The sequence below is a fragment of the Hemitrygon akajei genome, chromosome 11, assembly GCF_048418815.1.
Source record: "Hemitrygon akajei chromosome 11, sHemAka1.3, whole genome shotgun sequence".
Taxonomy (NCBI): Eukaryota; Metazoa; Chordata; class Chondrichthyes; order Myliobatiformes; family Dasyatidae; genus Hemitrygon; species Hemitrygon akajei.
In genome coordinates this window covers 80,407,243-80,425,907 of record NC_133134.1, presented here as the reverse complement: position 1 = coordinate 80,425,907, position 18,665 = coordinate 80,407,243, and the positions used below count along the sequence as shown (strand labels likewise).

General features: G+C 60.1%; 1 protein-coding gene across 1 annotated transcript in view; it reads left to right on the top strand.

Moving 5' to 3' along the window:
* The first annotated feature begins 550 nt into the window (after positions 1-550).
* The window catches only part of LOC140735125 (pyruvate kinase PKM-like), a 20,750-nt gene continuing 2,635 nt past the window's right edge, over positions 551-18,665 (top strand). The window contains exons 1-2 of the mRNA XM_073059917.1: positions 551-815; positions 1,513-1,691. Coding sequence (XP_072916018.1) covers positions 712-815; positions 1,513-1,691 — 283 coding nt within the window. The 5' untranslated portion in view covers positions 551-711. The remainder of the gene's footprint in view (positions 816-1,512; positions 1,692-18,665) is intronic.

Sequence of the window (18,665 nt, the reverse complement as noted above, 5' to 3'; positions counted from 1 at the left end):
CAACCTGGTGAACCTTCTCTGCACCAGCTCCAAAGCCAGTATATCCTTCACTTGAGGATATGAGTCTAAAGGATCCAGGACAGATCTCACTGATGCTGCAGTCCCTTAAGTAAGCATAATGCAGTCCCTTAAGTAAACGTCTAGCGCAAATGGGCAGATTCCCTGCCTTTGTTCCACTCCAGACTCTTCCCTCACCCCTGCCGAGATTTGTATGGTTTGGGATGGGCAGTATGGCAGTGTAGCACTTAGTGCAATCACTTTACAGCACCAGCAATCACCGACCTGGGTTCGATTCCCACCACTGTCTGCAAGGAGTTTGCACACTCTCCCTGTGACCATGTTTCTTCCGGATGCTCTGGTTTCCTCCCATATTCCAAAGATGTACGGGTAGGAGCTAATAAGTTGTGGGCATGCTATGTCAGTGTCAGAGGATTGAGAACTCTCGTGGGCTGCCCCCAGCACAATTGACACATTTCACTGTATGTTTCAATGTACATGTGACAGACAAAGCTAATCTTCATCTTTAAAGGGACAGCCCAGTTGGTTAATTTTGGCTGGGATTCGGAGGGCTGTAATATTTAAATAGAAGGGCCCTCCCCAAACGGCTGGCCCCTGACCTGTTCTTCCCCCTACCCCTGCACCTGGCAGATCGCACGAGAGGCCGAAGCTGCTGTTTTTCACCAGCAGCTGTTCGAGGAGCTCCGGAGGTCGATGCCCCTGACCCGCGACCCCGCTGAGGTCACAGCCATCGGTGCAGTTGAGGCTTCCTTCAAATCATGTGCTGGGGCCATCGTGGTGCTGACCAGGTCTGGCAGGTAAGGGGAGACGCATATCACCCACCCAGAGGTAGGGAAGGCGAGGGGGGCTGTGGGAGGAATGGTGGTGAGGGAACGCTGCACGGTTAGATGGGCCATGAAGAGGAAGAACGGAAAAGGACGCTGAGGAGGACGTTGCATGGGAGGGGCAGTGAGGAAGCAGTGCCACGATGCAGAAGGTGAATGAGGTTGGAGCAGCACCCTGCAAGGGCAAAATGGTCAGAAGGAAACTGCTATGGGGGGGGGGGCAATGAGAAGGAAGCACTGTGGGATGGATGTTGAGAAGGGAGTGTCGTACTGTGGGACGGAGCTCCGTGCTGTGGGAGGGAAGGTGAGGGTGAGCTCTGTGCTGCGAGGGTTTCAGTATGGGGGGAGTGCTGTGTGCAAGAGGAGCAGTGAAGAAGGAACCATGCTGTGGGAGGGGCAGTGAGATGTTTTCTTTCGTCTGTTCAGAGCTTCAATGACATATTTGGGATCCTGCTGTGCACACATTTTGGGATCTTTCAGTGGTGAGATCCAGACAGTGGAGCCTCATTGGCTGTTGGGGATGCTGTGAGGTGGGCGATATATAAACGTAGTTGGGGTTCCCAGTGATGTGGAAGTGCAGAGGCTAGGCTCTGAAGCAATCTGTAGGGGTGATGGAGGCAGGGTAGTCGTAAACCCTCTTCCCTTCACTCCCCCACTCTGTCTCTGACAGGACAGCCCAGCTGGTGTCAAAATACAGACCTCGAGCACCCATTATTGCCGTCACCAGATGTGAACGAGTGTCCCGGCAAGCTCACCTGCACCGTGGGATCTTTCCTGTCCTGTACCGTCAGGAGAACCAGCTCTGGGCTGAGGATGTTGACCAAAGGGTCAACCTGGCCATTCGCATAGGTAATAGGACACTGGGAGTGACCCTTGTCCCAGGATTGTGTGGAATAAGCTTCACCCTGTGTCTGACCCCGGGAGTGTGTGATGGGGCGATGTAGAGGGAGCTTCACTCTGTGTCTGACCCCGGGAGTGTGTGATGGGACAGTGTAGAGGGAGCTTCACTCTGTGTCTGACCCCGGGAGTGTGTGATGGGGCGGTGTGGAGGGAGCTTCACTCTGTGTCTGACCCCGGGAGTGTGTGATGGGACGGTGTGGAGGGAGTTTCACTCTGTGTCTGACCCCGGGACTGTTGACGGGGCGGAGCGGAGGGAGCTTCACTCTGTGTCTGACCCCGGGAGTGTGTGACGGGGCGGTGCGGAGGGAGCTTCACTCTGTGTCTGACCCCTGGACTGTGTGACGGGGCGGTGCGGAGGGAGCTTCACTGTGTGTCTGACCCCAGGAGTGTGTGATGGGACGGTGTGGAGGGAGTTTCACTCTGTGTCTGACCCCGGTAGTGTGTGATGGGACAGTGTAGAGGGAGCTTCACTCTGTGTCTGACCCCGGGAGTGTGTGATGGGGCGGTGCGGAGGGAGCTTCACTGAGTGTCTGACCCCGGGAGTGTGTGATGGGACGGTGTGGAGGGAGCTTCACTGTGTGACTGACCCTGGGAGTGTGTGATGGGACGGTGTGGAGGGAGCTTCACTGTGTGTCTGACCCTGGGAGTGTGTGATGGGACGGTGTAGAGGGAGTTTCACTCTGTGTCTGACCCCGGGAGTGTGTGATGGGACGGTGTGGAGGGAGCTTCACTGTGTGTCTGACCCCGGGACTGTTGACGGTGCGGTGTGGAGGGAGCTTCACTGTGTGTCTGACCCTGGGAGTGTGTGATGGGGTGGTGCGGAGGGAGCTTCACTGTGTGTCCGACCACGGGAGTGTGTGATGGGGCGGTGCGGAGGGAGTTTTACTCTTTGTTGACGCCGGGAGTGTGTGATGGGGCAGTGCGGAGGGAGTTTCACTCTGTGTCTGACCCCGGGAGTGTGTGATGGGGCGGTGTAGAGGGAGTTTCACTCTGTGTCTGACACCGGGAGTGTGTGATGGGGCGGTGCGGAGGGAGTTTCACTCTGTGTCTGACCCCGGGAGTGTGTGATGGGGCGGTGCGGAGGGAGCTTCACTGTGTGTCAGACCGCGGGAGTGTGTGATGGGGTGGTGTAGAGGGAGCTTCACTCTGTGTCTGACCCCGGGAGTGTGTGATGGGGCGGTGCGGAGGGAGCTTCACTCTGTGTCTGACCCCGGGAGTGTGTGATGGGGCGTTGCGGAGGGAGCTTCACTGTGTGTCAGACCGCGGGAGTGTGTGATGGGACGGTGTAGAGGGAGTTTCACTCTGTGTCCGACCCCGGGAGTGTGTGATGGGATGGTGTGGAGGGAGCTTCACTGTGTGTCTGACCCCAGGAGTGTGTGATGGGACGGTGTTAAGGGAGTTTCACTCTGTGTCTGACCCTGCAAGTGTGTGATGGGACGGTGTGGAGGGAGTTTCAATCTGTGTCTGACCCTGCAAGTGTGTGATGGGACGGTGTGGAGGGAGTTTCACTCTGTGTCTGACCCCGGGAGTGTGTGATGGGGTGGTGCCGAGGGAGCTTTACTCTTTGTTGACCCCGGGACTGTGTGATGGGGCGGTGCGGAGGGAGCTTCACTCTGTGTCTGACCCCGGGAGTGTGTGATGGGGCGGTGTGGAGGGAGCTTCACTCTGTGTCTGACCCCGGGAGTGTGTGATGGGGCGGTGTGGAGGGAGCTTCACTCTGTGTCTGACCCCGGGAGTGTGTGATGGGACAGTGTAGAGGGAGCTTCACTCTGTGTCTGACCCCGGGAGTGTGTGATGGGGCGGTGCGGAGGGAGATTCACTCTGTGTCTGACCCCGGGAGTGTGTGATGGGACAGTGTAGAGGGAGGTTCACTCTGTGTCTGACCCTGGGAGTGTGTGATGGGACGGTGTGGAGGGAATTTCACTCTGTGTCTGACCCCGGGAGTGTGTGATCGGACAGTGTGGAGGGAGTTTCACTGTGTGTCTGACCCCTGGAGTGTGTGATGGGGTGGTGCGGAGGGAGCTTCACTGTGTGTCCGACCACGGGAGTGTGTGATGGGTCGGTGCGGAGGGAGTTTTACTCTTTGTTGACCCCGGGAGTGTGTGATGGGGTGGTGCGGAGGGAGCTTCACTCTGTGTCTGACCCCGGGAGTGTGTGATGGGGCGTTGCGGAGGGAGCTTCACTGTGTGTCTGACCCCGGGAGTGTGTGATGGGGCAGTGCAGAGGGAGTTTCACTCTGTGTCTGATCCCGGGAGTGTGTGATGGGACAGTGTGGAAGGAGTTTCACTCTGTGTGTCTGACCCCGGGAGTGTGTGATGGGGCGGTGCGGAGGGAGCTTCACTGTGTGTCTGACCCCGGGAGTGTGTGATGGGGCGGTGCGGAGGGAGCTTCACTCTGTGTCTGACCCCGGGAGTGTGTGATGGGACGGTGTGGAGGGAGATTCACTCTGTGTCTGACCCCGGGAGTGTGTGATGGGACGGTGTGGAGGGAGATTCACTCTGTGTCTGTCCCCGGGAGTGTGTGATGGGACGGTGTGGAGGGAGCTTCACTATGTGTCTGACCCCGGGAGTGTGTGATGGGACGGTGTAGAGGGAGTTTCACTCTGTGTCCGACCCCGGGAGTGTGTGATGGGATGGTGCGGAGGGAGCTTTACTCTTTGTTGACCCCGGGAGTGTGTGATGACGCGGTGTAGAGGGAGTTTCTCTCTGTGTCTGACCCCGGGAGTGTGTGATGGGGCGGTGCGGAGGGAGCTTCACACTGTGTCTGACCCCGGGAGTGTGTGATGGGACGGTGTGGAGGGAGATTCACTCTGTGTCTGACCCCGGGAGTGTGTGATGGGACGGTGTGGAGGGAGTTTCACTGTGTCTGACCCCGGGAGTGTGTGATGGGACGGTGTGGAGGGAGATTCACTCTGTGTCTGACACCGGGAGTGAGTGATGGGAAAGTGCAGAGGGAGTTTCACTGTGTGTCTGACCCCGGGAGTGTGTGATGGGACGGTGCGGAGGGAGTTTCACTCTGTGTCTGACCCCGGGAGTGTGTGATGGGGCGGTGCGGAGGTAGCTTCACTGTGTGTCTGACCCCGGGAGTGTGTGATGGGACAGTGTAGAGGGAGTTTCACTCTGTGTCTGACCCCGGGAGTGTGTGATGGGACGGTGTGGAGGGAGCTTCACTCTGTGTGTGACCCCGGGAGTGTGTGATGGGACAGTGTGGAGGGAGCTTCACTCTGTGTCTGACCCCGGGAGTGTGTGATGGGACGGTGCGGAGGGAGTTTCACTGTGTGTCTGACCCCGGGAGTGTGTGATGGGACGGTGTGGAGGGAGTTTCACTGTGTGTCTGACCCCGGGAGTGTGTGATGGGACGGTGCGGAGGGAGTTTCACTGTGTGTCTGACCCCGGGAGTGTGTGATGGGACGGTGTGGAGGGAGCTTCACTCTGTGTGTCTGACCCCGGGAGTGTGTGATGGGGCGGTGCGGAGGGAGCTTCACTGTGTGTCTGACCCCGGGAGTGTGTGATGGGACGGTGTGGAGGGAGTTTCACTGTGTGTCTGACCCCGGGAGTGTGTGATGGGACGGTGCGGAGGGAGTTTCACTGTGTGTCTGACCCCGGGAGTGTGTGATGGAACGGTGCGGAGGGAGTTTCGCTCTGTGTCTGACCCCGGGAGTGTGTGATGGGGCGGTGCGGAGGGAGCTTCACTGTGTGTCTGACCCCGGGAGTGTGTGATGGGGTGGTGTAGAGGGAGCTTCACTCTGTGTCTGACCCCAGGAGTGTGTGATGGGGCGGTGCGGAGGTAGCTTCACTGTGTGTCTGACCCCGGGAGTGTGTGATGTGACCGTGTGGAGGGAGCTTCACTCTGTGTCTGACCCCGGGAGTGTGTGATGGGACGGTGTGGAGGGAGCTTCACTGTGTCTCTGACCCCGGGAGTGTGTGATGGGGTGGTGCAGAGGGAGCTTTACTCTTTGTTGACCGCGGGAGTGTGTGATGGGACGGTGCGGAGGGAGCTTCACTCTGTGTCTGACCCCGGGACTGTGTGATGGGACGGTGTGGAGGCAGCTTCACTGTGTGTCTGACCCCGGGAGTGTGTGATGGGGCAGTGCAGAGGGAGTTTCACTCTGTGTCCGACCCCGGGAGTGTGTGATGGGGCGGTGTGGAGGGAGCTTCACTCTGTGTGTCTGACCCCGGGAGTGTGTGATGGGGCGGTGCGGAGGGAGCTTCACTCTGTGTCTGACCCCAGGAGTGTGTGATGGGGCGGTGCGGAGGTAGCTTCACTGTGTGTCTGACCCCGGGAGTGTGTGATGGGGCAGTGCAGAGGGAGTTTCACTCTGTGTCCGACCCCGGGAGTGTGTGATGGGGCGGTGTGGAGGGAGCTTCACTCTGTATGTCTGACCCCGGGAGTGTGTGATGGGGCGGTGCGGAGGGAGCTTCACTGTGTGTCTGACCCCGGGAGTGTGTGATGGGGCAGTGCAGAGGGAGTTTCACTCTGTGTCCGACCCCGGGAGTGTGTGATGGGGTGGTGTAGAGGGAACTTCACTCTGTGTCTGACCCCGGGAGTGTGTTGGGGCGATGCGGAGGGAGCTTCACTGTGTGTCTGACCCCGGGAGTGTGTGATGGGACGGTGTGGAGGGAATTTCACTCTATATCTGACCCCGGGAGTGTGTGATGGGGCAGTGCAGTGGGAGTTTCACTCTGTGTCCGACCCCTGGAGTGTGTGATGGGGTGGTGCGGAGGGAGCTTCACTGTGTGTCCGACCACGGGAGTGTGTGATGGGTCGGTGCGGAGGGAGTTTTACTCTTTGTTGACCCCGGGAGTGTGTGATGGGGTGGTGCGGAGGGAGCTTCACTCTGTGTCTGACCCCGGGAGTGTGTGATGGGGCGTTGCGGAGGGAGCTTCACTGTGTGTCTGACCCCGGGAGTGTGTGATGGGGCAGTGCAGAGGGAGTTTCACTCTGTGTCTGATCCCGGGAGTGTGTGATGGGACAGTGTGGAAGGAGTTTCACTCTGTGTGTCTGACCCCGGGAGTGTGTGATGGGGCGGTGCGGAGGGAGCTTCACTGTGTGTCTGACCCCGGGAGTGTGTGATGGGGCGGTGCGGAGGGAGCTTCACTCTGTGTCTGACCCCGGGAGTGTGTGATGGGACGGTGTGGAGGGAGATTCACTCTGTGTCTGACCCCGGGAGTGTGTGATGGGACGGTGTGGAGGGAGATTCACTCTGTGTCTGTCCCCGGGAGTGTGTGATGGGACGGTGTGGAGGGAGCTTCACTATGTGTCTGACCCCGGGAGTGTGTGATGGGACGGTGTAGAGGGAGTTTCACTCTGTGTCCGACCCCGGGAGTGTGTGATGGGATGGTGCGGAGGGAGCTTTACTCTTTGTTGACCCCGGGAGTGTGTGATGACGCGGTGTAGAGGGAGTTTCTCTCTGTGTCTGACCCCGGGAGTGTGTGATGGGGCGGTGCGGAGGGAGCTTCACACTGTGTCTGACCCCGGGAGTGTGTGATGGGACGGTGTGGAGGGAGATTCACTCTGTGTCTGACCCCGGGAGTGTGTGATGGGACGGTGTGGAGGGAGTTTCACTGTGTCTGACCCCGGGAGTGTGTGATGGGACGGTGTGGAGGGAGATTCACTCTGTGTCTGACACCGGGAGTGAGTGATGGGAAAGTGCAGAGGGAGTTTCACTGTGTGTCTGACCCCGGGAGTGTGTGATGGGGTGGTGCGGAGGGAGTTTCACTCTGTGTCTGACCCCGGGAGTGTGTGATGGGGCGGTGCGGAGGTAGCTTCACTGTGTGTCTGACCCCGGGAGTGTGTGATGGGACGGTGCGGAGGGAGTTTCACTGTGTGTCTGACCCCGGGAGTGTGTGATGGGACGGTGTGGAGGGAGTTTCACTGTGTGTCTGACCCCGGGAGTGTGTGATGGGACGGTGCGGAGGGAGTTTCACTGTGTGTCTGACCCCGGGAGTGTGTGATGGGACGGTGTGGAGGGAGCTTCACTCTGTGTGTCTGACCCCGGGAGTGTGTGATGGGGCGGTGCGGAGGGAGCTTCACTGTGTGTCTGACCCCGGGAGTGTGTGATGGGACGGTGTGGAGGGAGTTTCACTGTGTGTCTGACCCCGGGAGTGTGTGATGGGACGGTGCGGAGGGAGTTTCACTGTGTGTCTGACCCCGGGAGTGTGTGATGGAACGGTGCGGAGGGAGTTTCGCTCTGTGTCTGACCCCGGGAGTGTGTGATGGGGCGGTGCGGAGGTAGCTTCACTGTGTGTCTGACCCCGGGAGTGTGTGATGGGGTGGTGTAGAGGGAGCTTCACTCTGTGTCTGACCCCAGGAGTGTGTGATGGGGCGGTGCGGAGGGAGCTTCACTGTGTGTCTGACCCCGGGAGTGTGTGATGTGACCGTGTGGAGGGAGCTTCACTCTGTGTCTGACCCCGGGAGTGTGTGATGGGACGGTGTGGAGGGAGCTTCACTGTGTCTCTGACCCCGGGAGTGTGTGATGGGGTGGTGCAGAGGGAGCTTTACTCTTTGTTGACCGCGGGAGTGTGTGATGGGACGGTGCGGAGGGAGCTTCACTCTGTGTCTGACCCCGGGACTGTGTGATGGGACGGTGTGGAGGCAGCTTCACTGTGTGTCTGACCCCGGGAGTGTGTGATGGGGCAGTGCAGAGGGAGTTTCACTCTGTGTCCGACCCCGGGAGTGTGTGATGGGGCGGTGTGGAGGGAGCTTCACTCTGTGTGTCTGACCCCGGGAGTGTGTGATGGGGCGGTGCGGAGGGAGCTTCACTCTGTGTCTGACCCCAGGAGTGTGTGATGGGGCGGTGCGGAGGTAGCTTCACTGTGTGTCTGACCCCGGGAGTGTGTGTTGGGGCAGTGCAGAGGGAGTTTCACTCTGTGTCCGACCCCGGGAGTGTGTGATGGGGCGGTGTGGAGGGAGCTTCACTCTGTATGTCTGACCCCGGGAGTGTGTGATGGGGCGGTGCGGAGGGAGCTTCACTGTGTGTCTGACCCCGGGAGTGTGTGATGGGGCAGTGCAGAGGGAGTTTCACTCTGTGTCCGACCCCGGGAGTGTGTGATGGGGTGGTGTAGAGGGAACTTCACTCTGTGTCTGACCCCGGGAGTGTGTTGGGGCGATGCGGAGGGAGCTTCACTGTGTGTCTGACCCCGGGAGTGTGTGATGGGACGGTGTGGAGGGAATTTCACTCTATATCTGACCCCGGGAGTGTGTGATGGGGCAGTGCAGTGGGAGTTTCACTCTGTGTCCGACCCCGGGAGTGTGTGATGGGGCGATGCGGAGGGAGCTTCACTCTGTGTCTGACCCCGGGAGTGTGTGATGGGGCGGTCCGGAGGGAGCTTCACTCTATATCTGACCCCGGGAGTGTGTGATGGGGTGGTGCGGAGGGAGCTTTACTCTTTGTTGACCCCGGGAGTGTGTGATGGGGTGGTGTAGAGGGAACTTCACTCTGTGTCTGACCCCGGGAGTGTGTTGGGGCGATGCGGAGGGAGCTTCACTGTGTGTCTGACCCCGGGAGTGTGTGATGGGACGGTGTGGAGGGAATTTCACTCTATATCTGACCCCGGGAGTGTGTGATGGGGCAGTGCAGTGGGAGTTTCACTCTGTGTCCGACCCCGGGAGTGTGTGATGGGGCGATGCGGAGGGAGCTTCACTCTGTGTCTGACCCCGGGAGTGTGTGATGGGGCGGTGCGGAGGGAGCTTCACTGTGTGTCTGACCCCGGGAGTGTGTGATGGGGCGGTGTAGAGGGAGTTTCACTGTGTGTCTGACCCCGGGAGTGTGTGATGGGGCGGTGCGGAGGGAGCTTCACTCTGTGTGTCTGACCCCGGGAGTGTGTGATGGGACGGTGTGGAGGGAGTTTCACTGTGTGTCTGACCCCGGGAGTGTGTGATGGAACGGTGCGGAGGGAGTTTCGCTCTGTGTCTGACCCCGGGAGTGTGTGATGGGACGGTGCGGAGTTAGCTTCACTGTGTGTCTGACCCCGGGAGTGTGTGATGGGACGGTGTGGAGGGAGTTTCACTCTGTGTCTGACCCTGGGAGTGTGTGATGGGGTGGTGCGGAGGTAGCTTCACTGTGTGTCTGACCCCAGGAGTGTGTGATGGGATGGTGTGGAGGGAGCTTCACTGTGTGTCTGACCCCGGGAGTGTGTCATGGGGCGGTGCGGAGGTAGCTTCACTGTGTGTCTGACCCCGGGAGTGTGTGATGGGACGGTGTAGAGGGAGCTTCACTCTGTGTCTGACCCCGGGAGTGTGTCATGGGGCGGTGCGGAGGTAGCTTCACTGTGTGTCTGACCCCGGGAGTGTGTTGGGGCGATGCGGAGGGAGCTTCACTGTGTGTCTGACCCCGGGAGTGTGTGATGGGACGGTGTGGAGGGAATTTCACTCTATATCTGACCCCGGGAGTGTGTGATGGGGCAGTGCAGTGGGAGTTTCACTCTGTGTCCGACCCCTGGAGTGTGTGATGGGGTGGTGCGGAGGGAGCTTCACTGTGTGTCCGACCACGGGAGTGTGTGATGGGTCGGTGCGGAGGGAGTTTTACTCTTTGTTGACCCCGGGAGTGTGTGATGGGGTGGTGCGGAGGGAGCTTCACTCTGTGTCTGACCCCGGGAGTGTGTGATGGGGCGTTGCGGAGGGAGCTTCACTGTGTGTCTGACCCCGGGAGTGTGTGATGGGGCAGTGCAGAGGGAGTTTCACTCTGTGTCTGATCCCGGGAGTGTGTGATGGGACAGTGTGGAAGGAGTTTCACTCTGTGTGTCTGACCCCGGGAGTGTGTGATGGGGCGGTGCGGAGGGAGCTTCACTGTGTGTCTGACCCCGGGAGTGTGTGATGGGGCGGTGCGGAGGGAGCTTCACTCTGTGTCTGACCCCGGGAGTGTGTGATGGGACGGTGTGGAGGGAGATTCACTCTGTGTCTGACCCCGGGAGTGTGTGATGGGACGGTGTGGAGGGAGATTCACTCTGTGTCTGTCCCCGGGAGTGTGTGATGGGACGGTGTGGAGGGAGCTTCACTATGTGTCTGACCCCGGGAGTGTGTGATGGGACGGTGTGGAGGGAGATTCACTCTGTGTCTGACCCCGGGAGTGTGTGATGGGACGGTGTGGAGGGAGTTTCACTGTGTCTGACCCCGGGAGTGTGTGATGGGACGGTGTGGAGGGAGATTCACTCTGTGTCTGACACCGGGAGTGAGTGATGGGAAAGTGCAGAGGGAGTTTCACTGTGTGTCTGACCCCGGGAGTGTGTGATGGGACGGTGTGGAGGGAGATTCACTCTGTGTCTGACCCCGGGAGTGTGTGATGGGACGGTGTGGAGGGAGTTTCACTGTGTCTGACCCCGGGAGTGTGTGATGGGACGGTGTGGAGGGAGATTCACTCTGTGTCTGACACCGGGAGTGAGTGATGGGAAAGTGCAGAGGGAGTTTCACTGTGTGTCTGACCCCGGGAGTGTGTGATGGGACGGTGCGGAGGGAGTTTCACTCTGTGTCTGACCCCGGGAGTGTGTGATGGGGCGGTGCGGAGGTAGCTTCACTGTGTGTCTGACCCCGGGAGTGTGTGATGGGACGGTGCGGAGGGAGTTTCACTGTGTGTCTGACCCCGGGAGTGTGTGATGGGACGGTGTGGAGGGAGTTTCACTGTGTGTCTGACCCCGGGAGTGTGTGATGGGACGGTGCGGAGGGAGTTTCACTGTGTGTCTGACCCCGGGAGTGTGTGATGGGACGGTGTGGAGGGAGCTTCACTCTGTGTGTCTGACCCCGGGAGTGTGTGATGGGGCGGTGCGGAGGGAGCTTCACTGTGTGTCTGACCCCGGGAGTGTGTGATGGGACGGTGTGGAGGGAGTTTCACTGTGTGTCTGACCCCGGGAGTGTGTGATGGGACGGTGCGGAGGGAGTTTCACTGTGTGTCTGACCCCGGGAGTGTGTGATGGAACGGTGCGGAGGGAGTTTCGCTCTGTGTCTGACCCCGGGAGTGTGTGATGGGGCGGTGCGGAGGTAGCTTCACTGTGTGTCTGACCCCGGGAGTGTGTGATGTGACCGTGTGGAGGGAGTTTCACTCTGTGTCTGACCCCGGGAGTGTGTGATGGGGTGGTGTAGAGGGAGCTTCACTCTGTGTCTGACCCCAGGAGTGTGTGATGGGGCGGTGCGGAGGTAGCTTCACTGTGTGTCTGACCCCGGGAGTGTGTGATGTGACCGTGTGGAGGGAGCTTCACTCTGTGTCTGACCCCGGGAGTGTGTGATGGGACGGTGTGGAGGGAGCTTCACTGTGTCTCTGACCCCGGGAGTGTGTGATGGGGTGGTGCAGAGGGAGCTTTACTCTTTGTTGACCGCGGGAGTGTGTGATGGGACGGTGCGGAGGGAGCTTCACTCTGTGTCTGACCCCGGGACTGTGTGATGGGACGGTGTGGAGGCAGCTTCACTGTGTGTCTGACCCCGGGAGTGTGTGATGGGGCAGTGCAGAGGGAGTTTCACTCTGTGTCCGACCCCGGGAGTGTGTGATGGGGCGGTGTGGAGGGAGCTTCACTCTGTGTGTCTGACCCCGGGAGTGTGTGATGGGGCGGTGCGGAGGGAGCTTCACTCTGTGTCTGACCCCAGGAGTGTGTGATGGGGCGGTGCGGAGGTAGCTTCACTGTGTGTCTGACCCCGGGAGTGTGTGATGGGGCAGTGCAGAGGGAGTTTCACTCTGTGTCCGACCCCGGGAGTGTGTGATGGGGCGGTGTGGAGGGAGCTTCACTCTGTATGTCTGACCCCGGGAGTGTGTGATGGGGCGGTGCGGAGGGAGCTTCACTGTGTGTCTGACCCCGGGAGTGTGTGATGGGGCAGTGCAGAGGGAGTTTCACTCTGTGTCCGACCCCGGGAGTGTGTGATGGGGTGGTGTAGAGGGAACTTCACTCTGTGTCTGACCCCGGGAGTGTGTTGGGGCGATGCGGAGGGAGCTTCACTGTGTGTCTGACCCCGGGAGTGTGTGATGGGACGGTGTGGAGGGAATTTCACTCTATATCTGACCCCGGGAGTGTGTGATGGGGCAGTGCAGTGGGAGTTTCACTCTGTGTCCGACCCCGGGAGTGTGTGATGGGGCGATGCGGAGGGAGCTTCACTCTGTGTCTGACCCCGGGAGTGTGTGATGGGGCGGTCCGGAGGGAGCTTCACTCTATATCTGACCCCGGGAGTGTGTGATGGGGTGGTGCGGAGGGAGCTTTACTCTTTGTTGACCCCGGGAGTGTGTGATGGGGTGGTGTAGAGGGAACTTCACTCTGTGTCTGACCCCGGGAGTGTGTTGGGGCGATGCGGAGGGAGCTTCACTGTGTGTCTGACCCCGGGAGTGTGTGATGGGACGGTGTGGAGGGAATTTCACTCTATATCTGACCCCGGGAGTGTGTGATGGGGCAGTGCAGTGGGAGTTTCACTCTGTGTCCGACCCCGGGAGTGTGTGATGGGGCGATGCGGAGGGAGCTTCACTCTGTGTCTGACCCCGGGAGTGTGTGATGGGGCGGTGCGGAGGGAGCTTCACTGTGTGTCTGACCCCGGGAGTGTGTGATGGGGCGGTGTAGAGGGAGTTTCACTGTGTGTCTGACCCCGGGAGTGTGTGATGGGGCGGTGCGGAGGGAGCTTCACTCTGTGTGTCTGACCCCGGGAGTGTGTGATGGGACGGTGTGGAGGGAGTTTCACTGTGTGTCTGACCCCGGGAGTGTGTGATGGAACGGTGCGGAGGGAGTTTCGCTCTGTGTCTGACCCCGGGAGTGTGTGATGGGACGGTGCGGAGTTAGCTTCACTGTGTGTCTGACCCCGGGAGTGTGTGATGGGACGGTGTGGAGGGAGTTTCACTCTGTGTCTGACCCTGGGAGTGTGTGATGGGGTGGTGCGGAGGTAGCTTCACTGTGTGTCTGACCCCAGGAGTGTGTGATGGGACGGTGTGGAGGGAGTTTCACTCTGTGTCTGACCCCGGGAGTGTGTGATGTGACCGTGTGGAGGGAGCTTCACTCTGTGTCTGACCCCGGGAGTGTGTGATGGGGCAGTGCAGAGGGAGTTTCACTCTGTGTCTGACCCCGGGAGTGTGTGATGGGACGGTGTGGAGGGAGCTTCACTGTGTCTCTGACCCCGGGAGTGTGTGATGGGGTGGTGCAGAGGGAGCTTTACTCTTTGTTGACCCCGGGAGTGTGTGATGGGACGGTGCGGAGGGAGCTTCACTCTGTGTCTGACCCCGGGACTGTGTGATGGGACGTTGTGGAGGCAGCTTCACTGTGTGTCTGACCCCGGGAGTGTGTGATGGGGCAGTGCAGAGGGAGTTTCACTCTGTGTCCGACCCCGGGAGTGTGTGATGGGGTGGTGTAGAGGGAACTTCACTCTGTGTCTGACCCCGGGAGTGTGTTGGGGCGATGCGGAGGAAGCTTCACTGTGTGTCTGACCCCGGGAGTGTGTGATGGGACGGTGTGGAGGGAATTTCACTCTATATCTGACCCCGGGAGTGTGTGATGGGGCAGTGCAGTGGGAGTTTCACTCTGTGTCCGACCCCGGGAGTGTGTGATGGGGCGATGCGGAGGGAGCTTCACTCTGTGTCTGACCCCGGGAGTGTGTGATGGGGCGGTGTGGAGGGAACTTCACTCTGTGTCTGACCCCGGGAGTGTGTTGGGGCGATGCGGAGGGAGCTTCACTGTGTGTCTGACCCCGGGAGTGTGTGATGGGACGGTGTGGAGGGAATTTCACTCTATATCTGACCCCGGGAGTGTGTGATGGGGCAGTGCAGTGGGAGCTTCACTCTGTGTCCGACCCCGGGAGTGTGTGATGGGGCGATGCGGAGGGAGCTTCACTCTGTGTCTGACCCCGGGAGTGTGTGATGGGGCGGTCCGGAGGGAGCTTCACTCTATATCTGACCCCGGGAGTGTGTGATGGGGTGGTGCGGAGGGAGCTTTACTCTTTGTTGACCCCGGGAGTGTGTGATGGGGTGGTGTAGAGGGAACTTCACTCTGTGTCTGACCCCGGGAGTGTGTTGGGGCGATGCGGAGGGAGCTTCACTGTGTGTCTGACCCCGGGAGTGTGTGATGGGACGGTGTGGAGGGAATTTCACTCTATATCTGACCCCGGGAGTGTGTGATGGGGCGGTGCGGAGGGAGCTTCACTGTGTGTCCGACCCCGGGAGTGTGTGATGGGACGGTGTGGAGGGAGCTTCACTGTGTGTCTGACCCCGGGAGTGTGTGATGGGGTGGTGCAGAGGGAGCTTTACTCTTTGTTGACCCCGGGAGTGTGTGATGGGACGGTGCGGAGGGAGCTTCACTCTGTGTCTGACCCCGGGACTGTGTGATGGGACGGTGTGGAGGCAGCTTCACTGTGTGTCTGACCCCGGGAGTGTGTGATGGGGCAGTGCAGAGGGAGTTTCACTCTGTGTCCGACCCCGGGAGTGTGTTGTGGCGATGCGGAGGGAGCTTCACTGTGTGTCTGACCCCAGGAGTGTGTGATGGGGCGGTGCGGAGGTAGCTTCACTGTGTGTCTGACCCCGGGAGTGTGTGATGGGGCAGTGCAGAGGGAGTTTCACTCTGTGTCCGACCCCGGGAGTGTGTGATGGGGCGGTGTGGAGGGAGCTTCACTCTGTATGTCTGACCCCGGGAGTGTGTGATGGGGCGGTGCGGAGGGAGCTTCACTGTGTGTCTGACCCCGGGAGTGTGTGATGGGGCAGTGCAGAGGGAGTTTCACTCTGTGTCCGACCCCGGGAGTGTGTGATGGGGTGGTGTAGAGGGAACTTCACTCTGTGTCTGACCCCGGGAGTGTGTTGGGGCGATGCGGAGGGAGCTTCACTGTGTGTCTGACCCCGGGAGTGTGTGATGGGACGGTGTGGAGGGAATTTCACTCTATATCTGACCCCGGGAGTGTGTGATGGGGCAGTGCAGTGGGAGTTTCACTCTGTGTCCGACCCCGGGAGTGTGTGATGGGGCGATGCGGAGGGAGCTTCACTCTGTGTCTGACCCCGGGAGTGTGTGATGGGGCGGTCCGGAGGGAGCTTCACTCTATATCTGACCCCGGGAGTGTGTGATGGGGTGGTGCGGAGGGAGCTTTACTCTTTGTTGACCCCGGGAGTGTGTGATGGGGTGGTGTAGAGGGAACTTCACTCTGTGTCTGACCCCGGGAGTGTGTTGGGGCGATGCGGAGGGAGCTTCACTGTGTGTCTGACCCCGGGAGTGTGTGATGGGACGGTGTGGAGGGAATTTCACTCTATATCTGACCCCGGGAGTGTGTGATGGGGCAGTGCAGTGGGAGTTTCACTCTGTGTCCGACCCCGGGAGTGTGTGATGGGGCGATGCGGAGGGAGCTTCACTCTGTGTCTGACCCCGGGAGTGTGTGATGGGGCGGTGCGGAGGGAGCTTCACTGTGTGTCTGACCCCGGGAGTGTGTGATGGGGCGGTGTAGAGGGAGTTTCACTGTGTGTCTGACCCCGGGAGTGTGTGATGGGGCGGTGCGGAGGGAGCTTCACTCTGTGTGTCTGACCCCGGGAGTGTGTGATGGGACGGTGTGGAGGGAGTTTCACTGTGTGTCTGACCCCGGGAGTGTGTGATGGAACGGTGCGGAGGGAGTTTCGCTCTGTGTCTGACCCCGGGAGTGTGTGATGGGACGGTGCGGAGTTAGCTTCACTGTGTGTCTGACCCCGGGAGTGTGTGATGGGACGGTGTGGAGGGAGTTTCACTCTGTGTCTGACCCTGGGAGTGTGTGATGGGGTGGTGCGGAGGTAGCTTCACTGTGTGTCTGACCCCAGGAGTGTGTGATGGGGTGGTGTAGAGGGAGCTTCACTCTGTGTCTGACCCCGGGAGTGTGTCATGGGGCGGTGCGGAGGTAGCTTCACTGTGTGTCTGACCCCGGGAGTGTGTGATGTGACCGTGTGGAGGGAGCTTCACTCTGTGTCTGACCCCGGGAGTGTGTGATGGGGCAGTGCAGAGGGAGTTTCACTCTGTGTCTGACCCCGGGAGTGTGTGATGGGACGGTGTGGAGGGAGCTTCACTGTGTCTCTGACCCCGGGAGTGTGTGATGGGGTGGTGCAGAGGGAGCTTTACTCTTTGTTGACCCCGGGAGTGTGTGATGGGACGGTGCGGAGGGAGCTTCACTCTGTGTCTGACCCCGGGACTGTGTGATGGGACGTTGTGGAGGCAGCTTCACTGTGTGTCTGACCCCGGGAGTGTGTGATGGGGCAGTGCAGAGGGAGTTTCACTCTGTGTCCGACCCCGGGAGTGTGTGATGGGGTGGTGTAGAGGGAACTTCACTCTGTGTCTGACCCCGGGAGTGTGTTGGGGCGATGCGGAGGAAGCTTCACTGTGTGTCTGACCCCGGGAGTGTGTGATGGGACGGTGTGGAGGGAATTTCACTCTATATCTGACCCCGGGAGTGTGTGATGGGGCAGTGCAGTGGGAGTTTCACTCTGTGTCCGACCCCGGGAGTGTGTGATGGGGCGATGCGGAGGGAGCTTCACTCTGTGTCTGACCCCGGGAGTGTGTGATGGGGCGGTGTGGAGGGAACTTCACTCTGTGTCTGACCCCGGGAGTGTGTTGGGGCGATGCGGAGGGAGCTTCACTGTGTGTCTGACCCCGGGAGTGTGTGATGGGACGGTGTGGAGGGAAATTCACTCTATATCTGACCCCGGGAGTGTGTGATGGGGCAGTGCAGTGGGAGCTTCACTCTGTGTCCGACCCCGGGAGTGTGTGATGGGGCGATGCGGAGGGAGCTTCACTCTGTGTCTGACCCCGGGAGTGTGTGATGGGGCGGTCCGGAGGGAGCTTCACTCTATATCTGACCCCGGGAGTGTGTGATGGGGTGGTGCGGAGGGAGCTTTACTCTTTGTTGACCCCGGGAGTGTGTGATGGGGTGGTGTAGAGGGAACTTCACTCTGTGTCTGACCCCGGGAGTGTGTTGGGGCGATGCGGAGGGAGCTTCACTGTGTGTCTGACCCCGGGAGTGTGTGATGGGACGGTGTGGAGGGAATTTCACTCTATATCTGACCCCGGGAGTGTGTGATGGGGCGGTGCGGAGGTAGCTTCACTGTGTGTCTGACCCCGGGAGTGTGTGATGGGGTGGTGCAGAGGGAGCTTTACTCTTTGTTGACCCCGGGAGTGTGTGATGGGACGGTGCGGAGGGAGCTTCACTCTGTGTCTGACCCCGGGACTGTGTGATGGGACGGTGTGGAGGCAGCTTCACTGTGTGTCTGACCCCGGGAGTGTGTGATGGGGCAGTGCAGAGGGAGTTTCACTCTGTGTCCGACCCCGGGAGTGTGTGATGGGGTGGTGTAGAGGGAACTTCACTGTGTGTCTGACCCCGGGAGTGTGTTGTGGCGATGCGGAGGGAGCTTCACTGTGTGTCTGACCCCGGGAGTGTGTGATGGGACGGTGTGGAGGGAATTTCACTCTATATCTGACCCCGGGAGTGTGTGATGGGGCAGTGCAGTGGGAGTTTCACTCTGTGTCCGACCCCGGGAGTGTGTGATGGGGCGATGCGGAGGGAGCTTCACTCTGTGTCTGACCCCGGGAGTGTGTGATGGGGCGGTCCGGAGGGAGCTTCACTCTATATCTGACCCCGGGAGTGTGTGATGGGGTGGTGCGGAGGGAGCTTTACTCTTTGTTGACCCCGGGAGTGTGTGATGGGGTGGTGTAGAGGGAACTTCACTCTGTGTCTGACCCCGGGAGTGTGTTGGGGCGATGCGGAGGGAGCTTCACTGTGTGTCTGACCCCGGGAGTGTGTGATGGGACGGTGCGGAGGGAGTTTCACTGTGTGTCTGACCCCGGGAGTGTGTGATGGGACGGTGCGGAGGGAGTTTCACTGTGTGTCTGACCCCGGGAGTGTGTGATGGAACGGTGCGGAGGGAGTTTCGCTCTGTGTCTGACCCCGGGAGTGTGTGATGGGGCGGTGCGGAGGTAGCTTCACTGTGTGTCTGACCCCGGGAGTGTGTGATGGGACGGTGTGGAGGGAGTTTCA